This window comes from Phascolarctos cinereus, unplaced genomic scaffold, assembly GCF_003287225.1.
Source record: "Phascolarctos cinereus isolate Bilbo 61053 unplaced genomic scaffold, phaCin_HiC Scaffold_5;HRSCAF=322, whole genome shotgun sequence".
NCBI lineage: Eukaryota > Metazoa > Chordata > Mammalia > Diprotodontia > Phascolarctidae > Phascolarctos > Phascolarctos cinereus.
Genome location: NW_027555958.1, coordinates 228,638,527 through 228,660,965, shown reverse-complemented (window position 1 = coordinate 228,660,965; position 22,439 = coordinate 228,638,527). Strand labels below are relative to the sequence as shown.

Here is a 22,439-nt window from a genome sequence, read left to right as displayed (position 1 = left end):
GAAGGGAGGGAGGGAGGGAGGGGAGGGATACTATTCCTCAAAACACCTAGAGGTGGTCTGAATAAAGTTCAGGGCCAAGGATACCCCCCTCCCCCTGCCCCCAGGAAAGGAGACTTCCAGAATTAGCAATATATACTAAGGCTGGTGTCATTTGCTTCAAGACAGTGTCCCAGGAAGTCCCAAGGAGACCATTACATAGTGATTAACTGACTTGTCCAGAGTCACACAGCTAAAAAATGTCAAAGAAAATACACATAAAATATTTTTATTACTTCACAGAATTTAGTTCTCCCTCCATCCTGGGGGGAAGAAGGGGAAAATCCTCCCTGTTCTTAGTGGGGGACTGCTCTGTGAATTGTCTCCCTCCAAGAGCACCTCCTGCAGTCAGAGTCCCTGGCCTCTCATATGAAGGTCTGGGCAATGGCAAGCACTTTGGAATACTCGCCTTCCAGCCGCCGGAGACTCGCTGGAATTGGTACCTTGATACGGGTACCCACTGGGTTCCCATTGTCCTCAATGAGGACCACATTGTTTGAATCAAACCTTGGTGTCATTTGGGGCCCAGGCATTCGGTGCCCCACAATGAGGGCCTTCTTTTTCTGCCCTTTGATGGCCACCAGGATCTGGTCTCCCACCTTGCCCACTCCGGTCTTATTGTAGACGTGGATGCACCGAGGGGGGCGGTGGTATGCAGTGTTCCCCAGAGCACTATTGTCTACCACGCGTACTCTTGTCATCTTCTGTATTGCTCCAAGGGCCTCTGTGGTGCTGGAAAAAGGAGGAGAAAACAATCTAAAATTAGACACTGTCTTCCAAGAAGCAGCTCTTGGAAGCCTGACAATTTTACTCATTATCAACTGATCTGGAGGTCCCAGGATGAAGACCATCTATTAGTGATAAATTCTCTGGGTCATAATTCAACCCTCATTTTTCCCCTGAAGATTAAAAGAAAGATTCAATCTATGACAAGAAGGTATATACTAGTACCTCTTTGCTTACGCTCACAACATAGCAATTTCTCTGGGTGGAAATTTCTACCACCAAACTCTTAGTCACATAGCTAAAAAATGTCGAAGGCAGGATCTGAACTTAGGCCTTCCTGTCTCCATGGTTAAAATCCTATCCACTGTGCCATGCTGCCTCTATTTGCTTGGTCTAGGGGCAGGGGGAGGAGATACTGACTCATGATTTCACTGGCAGAGAAAACTTCCTGTGCTGGCATAGAAATTCCTGCTACCAAGATCTGTACCTCCTCTGGAACTCAGTCTTAAGAGAGTGGACTGGGGCACTGAGACTCGCCAAGATGTGTCAAGGTAGGATTTGAACCCAAGTCCTCCCGACCTTGATGCCCATTTTCTACCCACAGGCCATTCTGCTTGTCTTACATGTCAATACCAAAGTCACTTTAGTCCAACAATCTAAAGTCTTCTGTTCAGTGTTCAAAGTCCCAACCTGTCAGAGGAGAGAAAATGCTCTCCAGCTAAGGAACTTTAGACTCATTTTAAAAAGAACCAGACTTGTGTATTGTAAAGTATCTTCATCCCAGTCTAATCTCAAAGTCTTCCTTTCCTGAGATGAAATTTTAAAGAACCAAAAAAAGGAAAATTATGGGCCAAGTCATATTAGCACCCCAAAAATCTTCCCAACCAAACTGCTAAGATTTATTGCTTCCGAGAAAAGTCTAAACTATCTCTTCTAAATGCCAACCCTTAGAGGGATCCCTCTAGACACAGTCACTTCTTAAACCTTTGCTACAAACAGCTGCAGACTTGGAATAAGAATCCTTGATCCTGAGTCTTGAGCTCCTGAAACTTATCTGTGACAGAGCAAGTGCCATAACTTCTCTGTACCTCAGTTTCCTCATCCATTGACACCACCTCTAAGATCTTTATACAATACTGAGATCACTGACCCAGCCTGGGAACAAGTGCACTGACAGCCGACCTTTAAGCACCAGCAAATAGATGTTCCTAATACAATAAAGAACTCGGACTCTTTAAGTTTACTAATTCCTCAATTAGGTTGCCAATTTTTCAGCCATTTCAGCAGTACATGCTCTCAAATTGCGTTCCTGTTACTATACCATCTCCTCTGCAGTCCAATTTCATGAGCCCATCCCTCATTCACTTATTAACTATTAAATGAGATGATGGATATACTCAAAAAAACCTGAGTCTCCTGCCAGAGGAGAATATGTTCACAAATGGTTCTTCACTTTGCTTTCTTCCCAATTTCTACTCTTTTGTAATAATAATAGTTCATTGTGTGTGTGTGTATGTGTGTGTGTGTATAGTTCATTTATATAGCTTTTTCAAGTTTACAAAGTGTTTTCCTCAAGACAACACTGTGAAGTTGGCAAGGAGGAAAATAGTATTGGGGGGCAGAGTACAGGAAAAGAAGAGGCATGGAAAAAGTCCCCAGCTGACTATAATACACCAAGCCCCACTCACCAATACTTCTGAATAAAGCAAGGCAGCTATCATGGTAAATAAACACTCAGCCTCACAGGGTTGTTGGAAAAGACACTTTAGAAACTTAAAATGCTCTAGAAATGTGAGTGATTGGATATAGAAGTTCTACTGTGTACCTGACTCCAGCTCCCAAATCAAATTCCTCCACCACCTCCTCTCCAACTCAATGTCATATACCCAACTGTCATTCACATACTATCATTATATACCAAATGGAATGATGGATGTAAAGCGCTTTGTAAACCTTAACTGCTAGACAAATGGCAGTCATTTTCATGATCATTTCCATCAAGACCCTTCCACTACAGCACTCCTCCCACACTTCCTCATAGCATGGAGATGACTCTGTGTTCTCAAAGGCTATGCTAACACAGTTTAAGTGCTGGCCAATCCTGGCCACTTTGAAAAGCTTCAAGCACAGACTTGGGTGAGGACCAAGACAGCTAGGTGTGAAGGGGAGAGCTGACCACAGCAGCTCCCAAAAAAAAAAATTCACCAAATCACAGAAGTGCTATAATCTACATCCCCGGAGAAAGACTGCACACGAAAGACTGCACACCAATAAAATCAAGATCCTCAACATACCGGCATTATCTTGATCTGATGAAAACTCCATTTCAACCTGATTCAGAACTGATTCTCATTTCTATGCCACCCTCACCTCCAATCCCAACTACCCAGCTTAATCCAAATATCCTTGCTTATGCTCCTCCCCATAAACTCACCTCACTCCTAGACCTCTGCTGACTTCCAAAGAGCTATTAATTTTCTAACAGAAGCCTGAAGATTTCTAGCAAGAAAAAATTAAGGATACTGAAGTTCCTGAATTTAAGGGAATGCTCAAAGGAAAACATCCTTATATATTCAGTTAGAAATTACCTGAAGGGAGAGTAGTTGCATCAAAAATCCCATGAAAATCTCATATTCAAAATCTATGGGAAATGATACAACTGTAAGATCAAAGGCCACTTCCCAATGGATGGTCAAAGGATATGAGGCAGTTAAAAAAATGTCAACAACCATATGATAAAAAAGATACTTCAAAGTACTAATACAAAATGCAAAACAAAACATCTAAGGTTTATCTCACACCCACCAAATTGGTAAAGAAACAGCAACAGTCAATGTTGGAGGGACTGTGAAAAGGCACAGTGGTGGAGACGGTGGAGTTCTGAATTTGTCCAACTAAGCATAAAAACAATTTTGCATTATCAGAGTAAAATGACTAAGATGCCCATACCTTTTCATCCAGTGATCCTACTATTAGGCACATACCACAGAAATGGTTAAAAAAAAAAAGAAGGAATGTTGCATTTATACAAAAATATTTATTGCAGCACTTTTATGCGGTAGCACAAAACTGGAAACAAAGTAGTTGGCCAATGATTGGTGAAAGGCTAAAAAAAGTGTGGTTCATGAATGTAACGGAATATGATTGTACTGTAGGAACAGAGAATATGATAACTACAGAGAAGCATGGAAAGAACTGACACAAAGGGAGTTAAGCCAAGCCAAGAAAACAACGTGCACAATGAAAGGGAAAGAACCACCAGCAACTGAAACCAAATGCTGCTTTCACCTCAAAGAAAAGATATGAAGAGCCACTTCTCCCACTTCTGGTACAGGGGTGGGAGACTCTGGATGTGGAAAACTGCTTAGAGAAGTAGACTTTTTTGATATGATGGTTAGTTTTGTTAAGCAGCGACCATACTTCTCCCCAGATCAGCCCACACTAGAAGCACCAAAAACTTCCAAACTCCCAAAACCAGCTCTGAAAACAACAGCGTAAAAAAGCCTGAACCTTGAGACAGAGCCCCATGCCCCACCCTATCCCCACCACTTCGAAAAGAGCCCAACTTTAACATAAAGTTCCAAATCAAGAAATAGGGTGGAAAAATGAGAACACAACAACAAAAAAAAATCCCTGACCAAAAAAAAGCTACTGTGGTGATAGGGAAGATCAAGACACAAACTTAGAAGAAGACTACGAAATCAAAACAGCTACAAGCAAAGCCTCAAAGAGAAAAGTAAATTGGACACAAGCCCAGCAAGAATTCCTGAAAGAGCTGAAAAATTATTTTCAAACTCAAATGAGAGTAGAAGAGAAAAAATTAGGTAAAAAAAAACAAAAGCAAAGGAAGAAAATAATGAAAAGACAATTAACAGCTTAGTACAAGAAGCAAAAAACAAAATACTGAAGAAAATTACACCTTATAAAACAGAATTGGCCAAACGGAAAAAGAGGTACAAAAACTCACCAAAGAAAATAATTCCTTAAAACTTAGATTTGGGTGGGTGGAAGCTAATGACTCCATGAGACAACAAGAAATAAAACAAAATCAAAAGAATGAAAAAAAAAGGATATGTGAAATATCTTATTGGGGGAAAAAAGAAACTAACTTGGAAAATAGATCCAGGAGAGATCATTTAAGAATTATTGGATTACCTAAAAGCCATGATCAAAGAGAGAGTCTAGACATCATGTTTCAAGAAATTATCAAGAAAAATAGCCCTGATATCCTAAAATCAGAGGGCAAAATAGAAATTGAAAGAATCCACCAATCACCACCTTAAAGAGATCCTAAAATGAAAACTTTCAGGAATATTATGGACAAATTCTAGAACTCCCAGGTCAAAGAGAAAATACTTAAAATAGTAAGAAAAAAAATTCAAATACTACAAAGCAACAGGATTACACAAGATTTAGCAGCTACCACATTAAGGAAATAGAAGGATTGGAATATGATATCCCAGAAGGCAAAAAAGCTGGGATTACAACCAAGAATAACCTACCAGAAAAACTGAATATAATCTTTCAAGGGAAATAAATGAATAATTAATGAAATAGAAGATTTTCAAGTATCCCTGATGAAAAGAGTAGAGCTGAAGAGAAAATCTGATTTTCAAATACAAGACTCAAGAGAAGCATAAAAAGGTAAACATGAAAAAGAAATCATAAGGTAATCCATAAGGTTAAACTGTGCACCTTTCTACATGTGAAGATGATATATGTGTCTCCCAAGAACTTTTCATTATTAACTTTCATCATTAAGGCAGTTAGAAGGATTCAACATAGAAAAAGGGTGTGGGAGTGAGTCAATTATGTTGCTAGGACATAAAAAAAATGGATAGGTGAGAAAGAGGGATGCCCTGGTAAAAGGGATAAGAGAGGGGAAGAATGAATAAAATCTAATGACATCTAAATTGGTTCAAAGAGGGAATATATGTATGTATGTATGCATATGTATATGTACTCAACTGGTAAGAGATATCTATCTTACTCAACCAGGACTTAGGAGGGTAAGAAGATAGGGGAAAGCAGGGATGATAACAGGGAAGGAAGATAAAAGAAGGCAGTGGTCAGACTTTAGAATAGGGACAGGATGAAGAGAGAGAGAGAGAGAGAGAGAGAGAGAGAAGGATAAACTGAAGGAAAAAAATGGAAGGAAATACACAGTGAGTAATCATAAGTGTGAATGTGAATGGCATAAGCTCACCTATAAAACAAAAGTAGATAGCAGAATGGATTAGAAACTAGAATCCAACTATATGTTGTTAACAAGAAATAAACTTAAAACAGAGAGACACACACAGAGGTAAAATAAGAGGCTGGAGCAGAATCTATTATGCTTTAGATAAAATTTTTAAAGGAGGGGGGTGGGAATGGTAGCATACATGATGTCAGACAAAGCAAAAGTAAAAATTTTTCAATTGTTTTTCAGTCATGTCTGACACTTTAAGACCCCATTTGGGCTTTTCTTGGCAAAGATACTTAGATGGCTTACCATTTCCTTCTCCAGCTCATATTCAGATGAGGAAACTGAAACAGGGCTAAGTGACTTACTCAGGGTCACATAGCTAGTGAGAGCCTGAGGCCAGACATGAACTCAGGAAGATGACTCCATGACCAGCACTCCATCTACTTTGCCACCAAGCTGCCCCAAAAGCAAAAACAGACCTAATTAAAACAGATAGGCAAGCAAACGACATCTTGCTAAAAGGAACCAGAGACAAAGAAGTAATATTAATACTAAACATATACGCACCAAATGGCATAGCATCCAAATTCTTAAAGGAAAAGTTAAACAAATTATAGGAGGAAATAGACAGTAAAACCTTTCTAGCGGAGGACCTCAACTTGTCTCTTTCAGAACTAGATAAATCTAACCAAAAAATAAATAAGAAAGAAGGTAAGGAAATGAATAGAATTTTAGAAAAATTATATATGCTAGACCTCTAGAGAAAAACTGAATGAAAATAGAAAGGAATACATCTTTTTCTCAACAGGATATGGAACCTACACCAAAACTAACCATGTACTAGGGCATAAAAGTCTCACAACTAGATGGAAAAAAGCAGAAATATTAAATGCACCCTTTTCAGACAATAATGTAATAAAAATTACATTTAATAAAGGGCCTTGTAAGCACAGATTAAAAAACAATTGGAAATTAATCCGATCCTAAAGGATGAGTGGGTCACAAATCATAGAAATAATCAGAGAATGACAACAATGAGACAACATTCCAAAATTTATGAGATGCAGCCAAATTAGTTAGGGGAAAATTTGTATCTCTAAATGCATACATCACTAAGAGAAAGAGCAGATGAATTGGGTATGTAACTGAAAAAAAACCTGAAAAATAACAAAATAAAGATTCCAATTAAACACAAAATGAAAATCCTAAAAATCAAAGGAGATTAATAAAAACTGAAAGTAAAAAAAACCCACTGAACTAATAAATAAAACTGAGAGCTGGTCTTATGGAAAAAAAAACCCATAAAATAGATAAAACATTGGTTAATTTGATTTAAAAAAAAAAAAGAAAACCAAATTACTAGTATCAATAATGAAAAGGGAAGCAGCTTAGCAGTTCCAGATTTCAAACTTATTACGAAGCAATAATAATCAAAACAATCTGGTACTGGCTAAGAAACAGAGTGGTAGATCAGTGGAATACACTAGGTACACAATATTGAGTAGTAAATGGCCACAGTAATCTAGTGTTTGATAAACCCAAAGATCCAAACTTTTGGGGTAAGAATTTACCATTTCACAAAAATTGCTGGGAAAATTTGAAAGCAGTTTGACAGAAACAAGGCATACACAGACCATAGTCTCACACTATATACCAAGATAAGGTCAAAATGGATAAATGATTTAGATATAAAGGGTGATATCATAAGTAAATTAGGGGAGCATGGGAAATCTACCTGTTAGATCTATGGATGAGGGAACAGTTTATGACCAAACAAGGGACACAGGAGATTACAGGAAATAAAATAGATAATTTTGATCATATGAAATTAAAGCATTTGCACAAACAAAACCAATGCAGCCAAAATTAGAAGAAAAAGAGGAAACAAAAAAAATTTGCAATAAGTTTCTCTGATAAAGGACTCATTTCTCAAACGTATAAGGAACTGAGCCAACTTATAAAAATAAGAGCCATTCCCCAGTCAATAAATGGTCAAAGGATGTGAACATGGAGTTTTCAGAAGAAGAAATCAAAGCTATCAATAGTCATTAAAAAAAATGCTCTAAATCAGTACTAATTAGAGAAATGCAAAAAAACCCCAAATACTCTGAGATACTACCTCACACCTATCAAGTTCACTAACATAACAGAAAAAATGACAAATGCTGGAAGAGATGTGGAAAAATTGGTGCACTAATGCATTGTTGGTGAAGTTGTAAACTAGTCCAACCATTCTGGAAAAAATTCAGAACTACTCCCAAAGGGCTATAAAACAGTGCATACCTTTGATGGAGCACTATCACTACTAGGTCTGTATTCAAAGAGATCAAAGAAAAGGAAAAAAGGACCTATTCATACAAAAATATTAATAGCAGCTCTCTTTCTGGTAACAAAGAATTGGAAATTGAGAGGATGCCCATCAATTGGAGAACAGCTGAAGAAGTTGTGGTATTGTGATGGAATACTACTGTGGCATAAGACATGACAAGCAAGATACTTTCAGAAAACCTGGGAAGATTTATATGAACTCATGCAAAGTGAAATGAGCAAAAAAAAAAAAGGTGAAATGAGCAGAACCAGGAAAACATTGTACACAGTAACAGCAATATTGTAAGGATGATCAACTGGGAAAGGCTTAGCTCAGGGGTGGGGAACCTGTGGCCTCAAGGCCACATTGTAACCTTCTAGGTCCTAGGGTGCAGCCTTTTGACTGAGTCCAAGTTTTACAAGCCCTGCCCCACCCCACTCCCAGCTCCTCTGATCAAGACAATGATTCAAGACAATTCCAAAGGACCTATGATAAAAAATGCTATCCACCTCGAGAGAAAGAACTGATAAACTCTGAAGGTAGACTGAAGCATACTTTTTTTTTTACTTTTTATTGTTTTATTTTATTTGTGTTTTCTTTTGCAACATGTCTAGTATGGAAATGACCTCACATGTATAACTGAAATGTAAGTGCCTCCTTCTCAAGGAGTGGTCAGGGTAGGAAGAGAGCCATCTCCAGTCATCACGATCTATACCTCGCCACTGGACCTAGATGGTTCCAAAGGAGAGAGTGAGGCTGGTGACTTTGCATAGTTCTCCCTCGCTTAAATGCAACAAACTTGTACGTCATGGCATCTCCTCCCTGATGTCATGGTCCTCTTCGAGCATGAAGGACAATCACATCTGTGAGTAGTACAGGCCCGTTGGGCAACACAGCTCTCTCGCTCTCGCTCTCTCGCTCTCTCTCTCTCTCCCTCCCTCCCCACTTGGTCTTTATTTGGGCCTTGATTGGCTCGGAGTGAATGTAAATACCAATTGTTTTGGTTTTGGCCAGAAACTCTGAGGGTCTTTCCCTGCCATACTGAATTTTTTTTTTTGGACTAAGTAAAGAAGCCATTCTCTGCCTCATTTCTTACCTAGCCTTAATCACTGAATGGGCATTGCTTCCGTCATACTAAGACCTGTTAAAAACCTTAGTTTACAAAGACCAAGGTCTTCCACTGTATCCTCTGCCATCTCCAGTCATCCTGATCTACATCTCACCACTGGACTCAGATAAATCTGGAGGAGAAAGTGAGGCTGGTGACTTTGTACAGCCCTCCCTTACTTAAATCCAATTCACTTATATAACACGCCATCACCTCAGAGAAAAAACTCCCATTTACATCAAAATATTCACAGCAGCATTTTTTTTTTGTGATAACAAAGTAGGCTGGTCAGTGAAAAAGCATTTATTAAGCACCTATTATGTGCCAGGCATTGGGCTAAGCACTGGGAGTACAAAGAAAAGCACAAGGCAGGCCCTGCTCTCAGAGAGTTTACAATCTAATGGGAGAGACAGCATGCAAACAACTATAAATAAACAAGATTTATACAGGATAAATAAGTGATCATTTCAGAAGGAAGGCACTAATATTAAAGAGAACTGAGAAAGGCTTCTCACAGAAGGCAGTACTTTAGACGGAACTTGAAGGAAGCTAGGGAAGCCTATAGGTGGAGATGACTAAAAAAAAATAGTTCCAGGCATGGAGGACAGTGAAAATGTCCAAATTGAGACGTGTCACATGCAAGAAACAGAAGACTATGACATCAGGAAGGTGTTGCCATGACATGCAAGTGAATTGGATTTAAGTAAGGGAGGGCTATACAAAGTCACCAAGACTCACTTTCTCCTCCGGTGCCTATAAAGGTAGAAAGGGGCTAGGTTATAAAGAGCTTCAAAAACAAAAAAGGATTTACATGTGATCCTTGAGAAAAATGGAAGCTACTAAGCTACTGGAGTTTATTGAATACAAAGGTGACGTGGTCAAATCTGCACTTAAGGAAGATCAATTTGACAGATGAATAAGTGCCCATTCACTGTGGAATGGCTGAACAAATTGTGGTTTTTAAATGTAATGGAATATTACTGTGCAGCACTATTAAGAAATGGTCATCAAAAGATGACAAATATGAACAATTCAGGGGAACCTGGGAAGACTCATATGAACTAAGTGTATATAGAGCAAGGAAAATAAAACCAAAAGAACAACATGTACAATGACCACAATGATGTAAAGAAAAACAACACAGAAGACATTAGAATTCAGATTAATGTAAGGACCAATCCTGATTCCAGAGGGCTGATAAAACTATTCCCCTCTTCTCAATAGAGAGGTAATAATCAAATCAATCAACAAATACTTATTAAACACTTACTATGTGACAGGCACTGCTCTAGGGCTGGAAATACAAATACAAAGAATGAAAACAATCCCTATTCACAATGAGTTTAGAGCCTGATGGAGGAGAAAAGGACATATGAAAATAAATACAGCACAGATATAAAATTAATATATACATATATGTACAAAGTAGTTAAATACAAGGTAGTTTGGGAGGAAAGGTACTACAAGTTGAGGGAACAGGAAAGGACAATGGATGCAGAATGCTGTAGACAACTGTCAGACAATCGATATATCAGCTTTACCCTAACTGTTTCTCTATGATAAGGTAGGGGTCTATGGCAAAAGCAAATTTATTAAGAAATGACAATGATGGAAAAATAACAAAGCACCATTTTTTAAAAAGCAGTTAACCAAAGATTACAAAAGATCGGAAGTCAATGTTTGAGGGATTCTACGAAGAGAAGAGAGAGTATCACTGGGGGTGAAGTGGCCCAACCATTATACATTTCAATTTGGAATTTTGCAGAAGTGATTAAACTCTCCATACCCTCTGACCTGCAAATTCTCTACTGGGTCATCTTCCCTGCCACAGAACCACTTCCTACTAGAGTTTCCCTCCTATCCCTCTTTCCCCAGGAAATATTGGTTAAGCTAATTTTTCCCTGAAAGGCAACAAAATTGTCCCTTGAGCCTTGGTCCCCCGGGCTAATCAAATCTTGGGAAAAATTAGCTTAACTTATGTTGTTGGGGGAGAGGGAAAACCTATTAGATTGTGATCCTACTACATACATACCTCAATGAAGTCAAAGACAGAAACAAAGGTTATTTGTATATGTGTCTGCCCATTGATTAGGGAATGGCTGAAAAATATGGTATACAAATACAATGGGATATTATCACACAGTAAAAAAAAGGTACAAGTATTCAGAGAAAGAGGAATATTTGTATAAAATGATGCAGAATAAAATAAGCAGAATCAAGAGAACAATATACACAATGATAACAACATGAATGAAAAGATCTCTAAAAGGAATTTAAACAGTAATGGGGAAAAAATGATGAAGGTCCAAAATTCCTCCCTCATGGCAGAGGTGGAAGAATACTAAGACAGAATATTGTATAAAATCAGATAAATTTCCACAGAAAATATTTTTGCTTAATTGTTTTCCTACATCACCAGGAAGGGTTCAATCTGCAGAGGAGGTAGGAAATGATTGTGATGTAAAAGGTACTAATAAAATATTTTTCTTAGTTTTTAAAAAGACATTTTACTGATATCTTTAATTTTACATTGCATAAATTTCCCCTATATCCTTCTCCTATCTCCCCCAAAATTATTTTTTTAAAAAGAAAAAAAAAAGAGAAGAGGAAAAAAATTCAACAAAACTGATCAGTATATTGAAAAAAATCTGATAATATATGCAATATTTCACATCAACAAATCTCCCATGCCTGCAAAGGAGGGGCCAGGCAGAAAGAAAGAATTACCTGAAATAGCGCTGGCTTAGTGCTCTGCTGACAGGGTTTAGAAGGGACCCCCAATGCCCCACAGAGAAAGCCATAGGGATTCTGGAATGAAATCCTGCAGAAGAAAACAAATTTATTTGTAAGACAAAGTTTTTACTGATAGCTCATTTGCACTCTGAAAAAGGACTAGGGACACAGGTTGGAGATGAAGAAAAGGAAGAAAGGCAGCACTCCCAGTACATGCATATTATCCAATTAATTGGTATAATGCTCACTATCTAAAGAAGTTATGGATGAACAGATGTTTCCCAAGTTCCTGCTACCACCCAGATTCCCACTTCCAGATAAAAAGCTATCAGGTATACACCTAGTTTGAGACCACTTCCCAATTAATGTTTATATGCCTTTCTTAGAACTGGACTTTGCCTGAAGAGAAGAATTATCAGTTCTAACACTGATTATCTAAATAATTGCATCCAAATGTTGTGACTATCCTGTTTGTTAACCTGTCATGTCACCCTTTCCCCGAAATCCAAGAGCTTAGAAGTCTAAGTAGCAGAAGGGTGTGTAGATAGTTTTCCTCAACTGAACCCTAAAGTTAATTCCTCCAAAAGGCATTTTTCACCATGTAGTTCCCACAATTGCCAGTCTAATATTAACCAAAGAACTCTAAATAGGCAGCTAGACTATCACAAGGAGACACAGTTAAAAAGCTTTACTAAGTATTTAAGGGAAAGAAAACAAAAAGCACAAAGTAAACTTATAAGTCCATCTTTCACTTATACCTCTCAGAAACTTGAAAAAGTCAGTCCACTCAATCTCTGAACCTAGTCAAGAAAAAGGGAACAGAGATGAGTCACCCTTCCTCCTTCCCAATGCCATCCCACATTCTGTAGGAATATGCCAGCAAGAGTCTGAAATCAAGCACATCTCAGTCTGAGTCCTGACTCTGCCACCTGTTAGACATGACCTTGGAAGATAATACTCTACTTACAAGTCACAAGCCAGTTCTTTAGAACAAAAAAAGGTAATTCATGTCAAAGTGCTTTTAAAAGTCTGAAGAACTAATCATATACAAACTATTGTAAATATCCATTTGTTTATATTCTTTTTTTCAGAAAAGAAAAAAAGCAAGAATTTTAAAAATAAACTAACAAAATAAAGGAATCCATTTATATTCTGTAATCACTGGCTCCTTCTTATGATGTCCTCTGAAGAAGAAATATCAAAGCAACACCACTGTATCACAGGGTCCAAGGAAAATTAGGTACCAAGAAGCTAATTTTGTTTCCAAAGTCATCAACTAAAAGAAAGCTCCAGTAAACACTGGAGACTTAAGATGAACTCTCAAATATGGGCATAACCTGAAAAGACCAACTAAATTGTTGGCATATCTTGACTAGGCATGTGCCTTGCACACCACAGGCTAAATATATTGAAAGTACTCAGAAGGACAGAGAAAATATTAACCAAAAAAAAAAAGCAAACAAAATGACAAAAACAAAGATTTCATATACATCAAAATATTTATTTAACTTTCTGTGGTAGCTAAAAATTTGAAATAAAGTAGCTGCCCAATAACTAAAATGGCTAAATTAACTATAGCACATTAATGTAATGAACTATTACTGTGTGTCAGAAACAATTAACATGACTAATACATAGAAACACGGAAAAAATGGACACAAAATGAAGCCACATCAAGAAAACAATATGTTCAATGACTACAATGTAAATGGAAAGAATAACAGCAACAAAACAATTGAATCTCAATGCTGCAAAACTATAATAATCAACCTTGGCCACAAAGCATACTATTTGCTATTTTTTTTCTTCTGTTGCGTTTTGTTTCCTCTTTCTGGTAATTCCTCCTATTGGTTCTAATTCTTACTTACAACATCACTAATGTAAAAATATGTTTAATAGGAATGTATATGTATAGCCTATATTAAATTGCACACCGTCTTGTGGAGGGAGGGGGAGAAAAATTTAAAACTCAAAAGCTTATGGAAGTGATTGTTGATAAATCAAAATAAATTAATTTTAAAAAATAAAAAGGTGATCAATGGTTTAAAAAAAAAAGAGGAGAAATGAGAAGACATCTTCCTCGCTTCAGAAGTGGGGGGACCAAAAGTGTATAATACTCCATATTAGTGTCAGATTTTATAGATTTGCTGGGTAGGTTTACCAAACTTTTCCTCCCATTTCTTCCTTTTCTGTTACTTATTATGAGGGATGGCTCTCTGGGAGTGGGTGAGGGGAGATGGTAGAAGTAGAGACATAAATAAACCTAAAAATCAATAAAAATGTATTTAAAAAAAACAACAGGACAGTACATGGCTTGTGTTTGGTTCCATGGGTACCAACAACCTTTAGAACAAAATAAAATACAGGGAGGGCAGAGCAAAATGGTCTTTCCAAAGACCACGTTCTGTAGGAGCTGGCCCAGAACTTCACGAGGCTTGGCCCAGTTGCCTCACAGCACTCAATACAGCAACCTGATTCACATGCAGCAATGGTACCTCTTCTTCCTTCCTCACCTATGTCACTGTTTAGGTCCAGGATGAAAGGAAATCCCAACAAGCATCTAACAAAGGCATGGGCCTAATTTTACCACCACTGACAGAAAATTCAAGAACTCAGATGGGCAGCTAGGTAGCGTAGTGGATAGAGCACCAGCTCTGAAGTCAGGAGGAAGTGAGTTCAAATCCGGCCTCAGACCAAACATTTGACACTTACTAGCTGTGTGACCCTGGGCAAGTCACTTAACCCCAATTGCCTTTAAAAAAATTGGGGCAGCTAGGTGGCGCAGTGGATACAGCACAGGCCCTGGATTCAAGAGGACCTCAGCTCAGATCTGGCCTCAGCCACATAACACTTACTAGCTGTGTGGCCCTGGGCAAATCATTTAACCCCACTGCCTAGCCAAAAAAAAGAATTCAGATGAATAAAAATCCATATTTCCACTGCTACAGTATTTACATAGAACCCCTTTCTTCCCACAAGTTCAAAGCACTATAGATAAGATTTTATTAATGTGGGTAAAAAAAAAAATCACTGTTTACCTCCACAGGGATACCTACCTGAGCACTCAATTAAATATTTACTAAGTACTAAACCCCCCCCCCATTCCTAATCTCACTCTCATATTCCTTAGGGAAACAGCTTATGCAGAACAAATAAAGGCCTTTAGAAGCCATCTACTCAGTGTTTTTGCTTTACAAATGAGGAAACTGAGCCCCAAAGAAGTTCAAATGACTTGCCAAAGGTCCGATAAGTCACCTGGAAGAACCAGGATTTTAACACAGGTACTCTGACTCCAAATCCATAGCTCTTATCAATCCAATTTTTTTCTAAAGAGCCTCTGAGAAACACCCTGAAATAACCCAGTAAGTCTTCATTCCAAAAGTAATGATAGGAAAATTAAGTGCTACATAAAAGCATCTCAGTTTCTAGAATTTGAATACCGACAAAGAATTGGCACACTTTTGTAAATGATTGCCATTTCTCTCAGTTTAACTCTCAGAACTACCATAGCTGTTTAAAATTCAAATATGAATCTTATTCCAACTGTTAAATCATTCATGTTGCAGAAGCCAAACCAGTTTCCATTCTGACAGCAGACACGCATTTTACTCATCCCAATGTCTGCGCTGTCAGCTAAAATGCAGACTAAAGACCTAGGGAGAATGATCTACTTTATTCCACCACAACTTTCTTTCTTCACATTTTTATTGTCCAAATTCAATTTTGAGGACGATTCACAGGGTTAGTTCTGTGGCAAGAAGAGCTTGCAGCTGCTTTTAACAAAAAATTAGAATTGAAACAAATTATTCAAAGCTTCCTCTTTAAAAAAAAATACCTCAATGTCTTGAAACATGGTCTGCAATAAAATGGAAAATATTAATTACTTAGGGGAAAAAAAAGAAACATGATCTGATTAAGATCATGTACAACCATTACCACAACTTTGGGACAGCTTCTCAGTCGGCTGTTTTAAAGCACTCACTCACAACTCCCTGCAGCAGACCCACACGAAAACCTGGGAGGAAGGATAGGAAGCAACTACTCAATGTCTCTTAAGAGAGATTTACGGTTAATAAATCACCACCCACATTCCTCTCTCTACAGCATGGCAACATTCTCCACCAGTCCAACACTTCAAATGAACACTCAAGATGTTTACATTTAGCCCAAGAACTACAATTGAGCCCTTGGGACTCTCAGAAACTGGAATTAGATCAAACTGGTTTGAGGGCATGACATTTGCACAAACAAAAAATTGAGCCTTAAGCCTCCCATCTCCAGTCATTTACTATAACCCCTCTTCCCTACTTGTTCCTCATACCCCTTTTCTCAACCTATCTCACTCCTACTCAGCTCAAACCTTGTCTCAAAAGCCTCTCCTAACACCCCTTATACCCCCTTTTCTTGGAAGGAATTTTTCATAAAATTTATTATCTTTTTGAATATTAAAGTACTACTAAAATGTCACCTATTATTAATTCATTGTATCTCTTCTATAACTGGCAAAGTAAATATTAGTTCATTGATCAGGTTAGAGAATTGCCCTTCCGTATATCTTCAGGATCATCTGGAGATTAAGGTCTCTGCATCCAAATCCAACCCAATCCTATTAATTGAACGGCTCCAATTACTTCTTTCTTCAGGTGGTCAGATTTAGGAACTGAATGATCCCATGCCCTCAAAAAAACCAAGTCTCTTTACTCACAATTAACAACACAGAACATAACCACCTCATAATTAAAAACATTAGGTTTTTGAATGAATCTGTTGCACATACTGGAAAAGTGAGTGGTAATGTTATCAAGCACCGCCCACCAGAATCATAAGAGCAAAACTTTAGAGCTGAAAGTGACCAGGTGCCACCCAATCTAACTTCATTTTACAGACGAAGAAACTGAGGCTCAGAGAGATTAAAAAGGCTTCTCCAAAAGTTGCACAGGCATTTAAAGAGGCAGAGTCAAATTTCATACTGAAATCCTGTGCCTCCAGATCCACCTATACCATTCTACCTTCTAGACAAGAAATCACTTATTTCAAGCAACAGCTACAGGACTTCAAGAAATGTATACTACACTTGACTTTCATTTTTCAATGAAACAGGACCCATTTCTCCAGGTAAAATACCATACCAACTAAAGGATCTTTGCACCCATGTCTATATCTGCGTAGTCACAGACTACAAGCTCTCCTAACAAAGTACCTGCAACCAAGTACATGAGCAGGAGGAGGAGGAAGAGAAGTGTGGGTTTTTTCCCCAAAGAGATTTCTCCTTAAAAAACTGCAATTTGGGGTTATTATGCAATTTTTTAGAATATAATATTTGAAATATTTGAAAGAAGGTGTTCATCTATTGCTACCAAACTATTTACTCCCCCAAAGCAATTTCTAAAAATGAGCAAGTGGGAAGATTTCTGTATTAAGCTATCTACAGTATCAGAGCAGTATAATTCCAGCACATTGCAGCCACTCAGTACAAACATTAGTGTACAACTCTAAAACACAAGAGCAAGATAGATGCACTTCTGTCTCAAGAGGTGTGGCCATTTTCACAGAGGAGAAAGAGAGACTTTTTGTTTTTCGCTTGTGTGCTTTCTCTAAGTGAGGAAGATTACTTTTTTGATCTAGAAATTCAGCAGAAATGTTCCTGCCCTCCCAACTAGGCCTCAAAGGACTAGCAGTTGAAAGAACAGCAGCAGTAGCATCCACTTATTCCTAGAGAGAATATCCTGCTTGCTCAAAAGCCTCAGGATAGATTAAATGCAAGTCTAAAGGTTTTAGACATGAAGGTTGGAAACTGGCTACTGAAGAGCCTTAAAGAAATTGAAAGTATTCAAATAAACATTACATATATTTCCACTTTCCCCTAGAAAATTCTACAACATATTTTTGGAGGAGTAGAGAGAGGAGGGGACGATGGAAAGCAGTGACAGAAGAGTGTCTTCTCCTGGCTTAAAAATATTTCAAAATTTACATCTCTGGTCTATGTATTCTATATGTAGCCTAAGTAGATAATTATATAGCAATTCACCAAATAAGGTTTTAATAAGGTGATGATGAGAGGAATAAGACTTTCAGCACCTACTCCACAGGGTTTATAAGGAAAATCCTTTATAAACTGTAAAGTGCTATATATGTGAAAGAAGTATTATCATGATGATGGTGGGCCCAATCCAAGATTTGAGTCTATACTACCTGAGAAATATTTTGTGGAAAAAAAAATTCAACAAGACTCATTTATTAAGCACCTACTATATGCCAGGACCTGAGGATAGAAACTAAGGCAAAACCAGTCCCTGACCTCAAGAAGTTCACTGTAATGACAGAGAATACACACACACACACACACACACACATACATATACACACACATATACATATATATATATATATATATATATATACACACACAGCAAATTACAGCTAGTCTCAGAGGGAAGGCATTAGCATTGAAAGGAATCAGGAAATTCAGGAGACATAGACTGACAAAGATATTTCTCTTGCAAACTCTCATCAAAAGTATACTTTCTGGAGACTGCTGGGTCACATGACCAACAAGATGGAAGACTAAACATTTTCTCTGATCTCCTCAACCTCTCTAAAACAGAAAAGTTATGTGCCAAATAAAACGCAAGTTCAGCTGTCTCCATGGTCTAGTATACCTGGAATCCAAAAGCTTTTAAAAAAAAAGAAATCAAAAGGAAAAAAAAAAGGAACAGACACCTAACCTGAGCTTCCTCACCTTCCCCACCACCACCACCACCACCACATCGCCATCAGGGAGGCTGTACTAGCCAACCTAAGGACCTAAAACATGAGCTTGCAGCAAAACCCAAACCCACACTTCACTCCCTGCCTTCCTCTTTTCAGCACCATGGAGATCAAATTGCCAGACTGCTTAATTCAGGACCTAACAAATAGCCAGTGCTGTAGTGAGCAGTGAGGGAGCAGAGGAACAACAGGAAAGAAGCAGGATATGGGTCTGCGCTTGAAATAGAGCTCTATTCCACACCGTGCCTCCCTGCAGAGAACTAAGGAACAGAACAAACAGGGGTGTGTGTGTGGGGTGTGTGTGTGTGTGTGTGTGTGTGTGTGTCTACTAAGCCTGAGGGAAAGAGTTGGGCATTCATCTGGGGTGAGTTCTGTCCCACCAAAAGCCAACTGGGGCAGAGATCTAAGCTGGTGAACTCCGAATTGCACAGACAGGGAAGAAGATGAGTCACTTTGAGATCCAACCTCCAGGGAAACCACCTCAGAAAACCACCTTAGAGGGGAGGGAATCAGAAAGTGAGCAATAGGAGAAAACAAGGGGAAAAAATAAAACAAAAACAAAAATTACCAAATATCTCAGGATGAAGAAAACTCAAAGACCTTGAACATAAGCAGATAAATCAACAGAAGGAAATACGGCCTTCAGATCTAGCAAACAAATTCAGGCATCTATGAATAAATACTGAAACAAAAGGAAATAATCCAAATCTTGGTGAGATAGAGAACCCCATGGAACATGAAGAGAACATGGAACCATAATATCCTGTTACTGAGTGGTCAAAAAAAATGAGAATTTTGCCTAGACAGCAAAATAATGGTCAGAATTAAAAAAACCGGAATCTGCAATGGCAAGTCTCACCAAAGAAACAAAAGAGAGAACGGTTATGAATGGAAATACACCGAAGCAAAAGACTATAAAGAGAGAAGAAAAAAACAATATAACTGAAAGAAAAGATGGTCACTAATCCAGGCTAAACATACTGATCTCAAAGACAGAATTACTAGAGACAACCTTAGGATTATCAGTATCCCAGGAGAACATGACAAGGTAAAAAACCTGAACACCATAATGAAAGAAATGATACCCAGAACTTCAGAACACAGAAAATGAAATAACTGACAGAATTCATAGATCACCTGCAGAAAAAGTAACTCAAAGCCACAAACTCCAAGACACATGGTGGTTAAATGTAATAATTCAAATAAGAAACAATAAATTCTGCAAGGGATCAGGAGAAAGCTCTTCAAATAAAAAGGAATTTGGCTACAATAATCCTGGGAGTTTTCATTCTGGGATCTCTTTCAGGTGATCAGTGGATTTTTTCAATTACTATTTTACCCTTTGGCCAATTCTATTTTTTAATAGTTGTTTTCTTCAGTGAATTTTTTTTTGTGCTTCCTTTCCCAAGCTATTAATTCTTTTATCGTGATTCTCTTGCATAACTCTTTCCTTTTACTTCTTATTTGAGTTTTAAAATCCTTTTTATGAGCTCTTGCAGTTCTTTTGGGGCCTGAAAACAATTTATATTTATATTTCTCTTTGAGGCTTCGCGTGTAGGCATTTTGACACTGTTGTTCTCTTCTGAGTTTGTGTTTTGATCTTACCTATTGCCACAATAGCTTTCTATGGTCAGGGTTGTTTTTTGTTGGTTTTTTTGCTCATTTTCCAGTGTACTATGTGACTTTTAAAGTTTAGCTCTGCTCCTGGGATACAGGGGGCATTGTTCCAAGCTTCTTGAGCCAGGGGCCAGGGGCCTGGCCTGCTGCACTGGGACCTCTGGGCCTGTGTATTTGCCTGCTGCAACAGGGCCTCCAGTGGCAGGAAAAAAAGTCAAAATAAGCCATGGAGATGGCTTAGGATGCAGCGGATGTCCCTTGCATCTTCAATGTCTAACCAAGCTCCACAGCACCTGCTTTAGCCACCTCCATGGCTGTTGAAACAAACTGTTCCCATCTACCCATTCTGCTAGGGGAAGTCTTCACATACTTGGGGCACTCAATCCCCTAACTCACAAGACAGGTTTGAGGCCTGTAGGTTACCCTCAACCTGGTTTAGCCTGTCTACCAAAACAGTTTACCAGGGTGTGGCTGCTGTGCATGCTATAGCATCTTGGAGCCACAGGTGTGAACTGGGTGATCAGCTGGACACCAAGGGTAGAAAGCAGCCCTGAAAATGACGTGGCAACCCTCATACCAGAGGTACTAGTCTTCCCTGAACACCTGTATACCCCTGTGTGATAAATACAGAGAAGCATGAAAAGATCTACATGAACTGATGCAGAGCCAAGAAAGCAACATTCACAGTAACTACAATATAAATGGAAAGAACTATCATACACCAGAAAATCATAAAAAAAAAAACTAAAAAAAATTTTTATTGACGTCTTCTGTTTCTTGCATCATCATAGTTATCTCAGGTATCTTTCTCCTCCCTCAGATACCTGAAATCAGGCCCCTGCTATACAACAGCCACAGCTCTATATATAATCTATGGTCATTTGCCTGGTTCTACTTTCCTTTTACTGGCTGTATGGCCTTGAGCAAGTCACTAAAAGTAACAACACTAACCATAATGGCTATCACTTATATAGCACTTTAATGTTTACAAAGCATTTTACATGTTATTTCATTTGAGTCTCACAACAACCTTGGGAGGTAGGTACCATTATACCCATTTTGCAGATGAGAAAATTGAGACACTGAAAGGTTATTTGCTCAGGGTCAAACAGCTATTAAGTATCTGAAGCTAGATTATATCTTTCTTCCTGACTCTCAAGTCTAGTACTCCGTGCAATGCACCACCTGAAAGTACCAAGGGAGCCCTCTTCCTTGGTAAGGTGCTGGGCACTATACTTGACTTCTTTAGGTCTGTTTTTTCACATGCAAAATATACGGGTAGGAATAAATGACTTCTAATGTCTTTTGCAGTACTAACATTCCATGTCTATGCATTCTCAATTGTATAAAATTCCCCAATTCCACAAACCATATCTAAATAGGAGAGCTGAAATTAGGTTTTAACAGTGGAGATTAAAATTGACTCTATAATTACATAACAAGTGACTTAGAAGCAAGTTTAAACTTATTTCAGACAATCCATATAATATTTTGTTTCTCAAAAAATGTGTTTACCAAAAAAAAAAGTGTTTATGCAGAAAGATGAGCCAGATGGTATTTACTTCTCACTTTAAAAAGTCCTAGTAATGTGACTTCTGTGCCCAGGGTATTTGTTTAAACTACCTTCTAGTCTACACTAGAATATGAAACAGAATTCTCCCCATGTCCCCAAACTATATGAAATAAATTTATTCAATATACAAATATATTTTTCATCCTACTTAATTAAGAGGAGACTCCTTACAGCTACATGGAGAAAAATAGCAAGAATTACCCAAGTGAGTTATTATTAGCCTGTAGTCAAAAGATGATTGACTGTTCCACTGGTCCTCTAACTTCAAGAATTTATCCAGGTTAGATAAGACAACACAGTCTACCCTCACTACTGTTTTTGAGTTAAAGATTCTACTTAAGTTGCTCATATGTACTCTAGATCCCCAAAGACTCCACGAAAC

General features: G+C 38.1%; 1 protein-coding gene across 4 annotated transcripts in view; it reads right to left on the bottom strand.

The window, feature by feature from the left end:
- Positions 1-249: 249 nt before the first annotated feature.
- The window catches only part of MRPL14 (mitochondrial ribosomal protein L14), a 31,510-nt gene continuing 9,320 nt past the window's right edge, over positions 250-22,439 (bottom strand). For 2 of the 4 annotated variants that reach the window (XM_020993861.1, XM_020993862.1), the window contains exons 2-3: positions 12,094-12,187; positions 250-768 (exon numbers count right to left, since the gene is read on the bottom strand). In XM_020993861.1, the coding sequence (XP_020849520.1) occupies positions 402-768; positions 12,094-12,167 (441 nt within the window). In that variant the 5' untranslated portion in view covers positions 12,168-12,187 and the 3' untranslated portion in view covers positions 250-401. Of the gene's footprint in view, positions 769-12,093; positions 12,188-16,035; positions 16,099-22,439 lie in introns of those variants that run through there. The other 2 variants (XM_020993863.2, XM_020993864.2) reach the window with 2 other exon arrangements.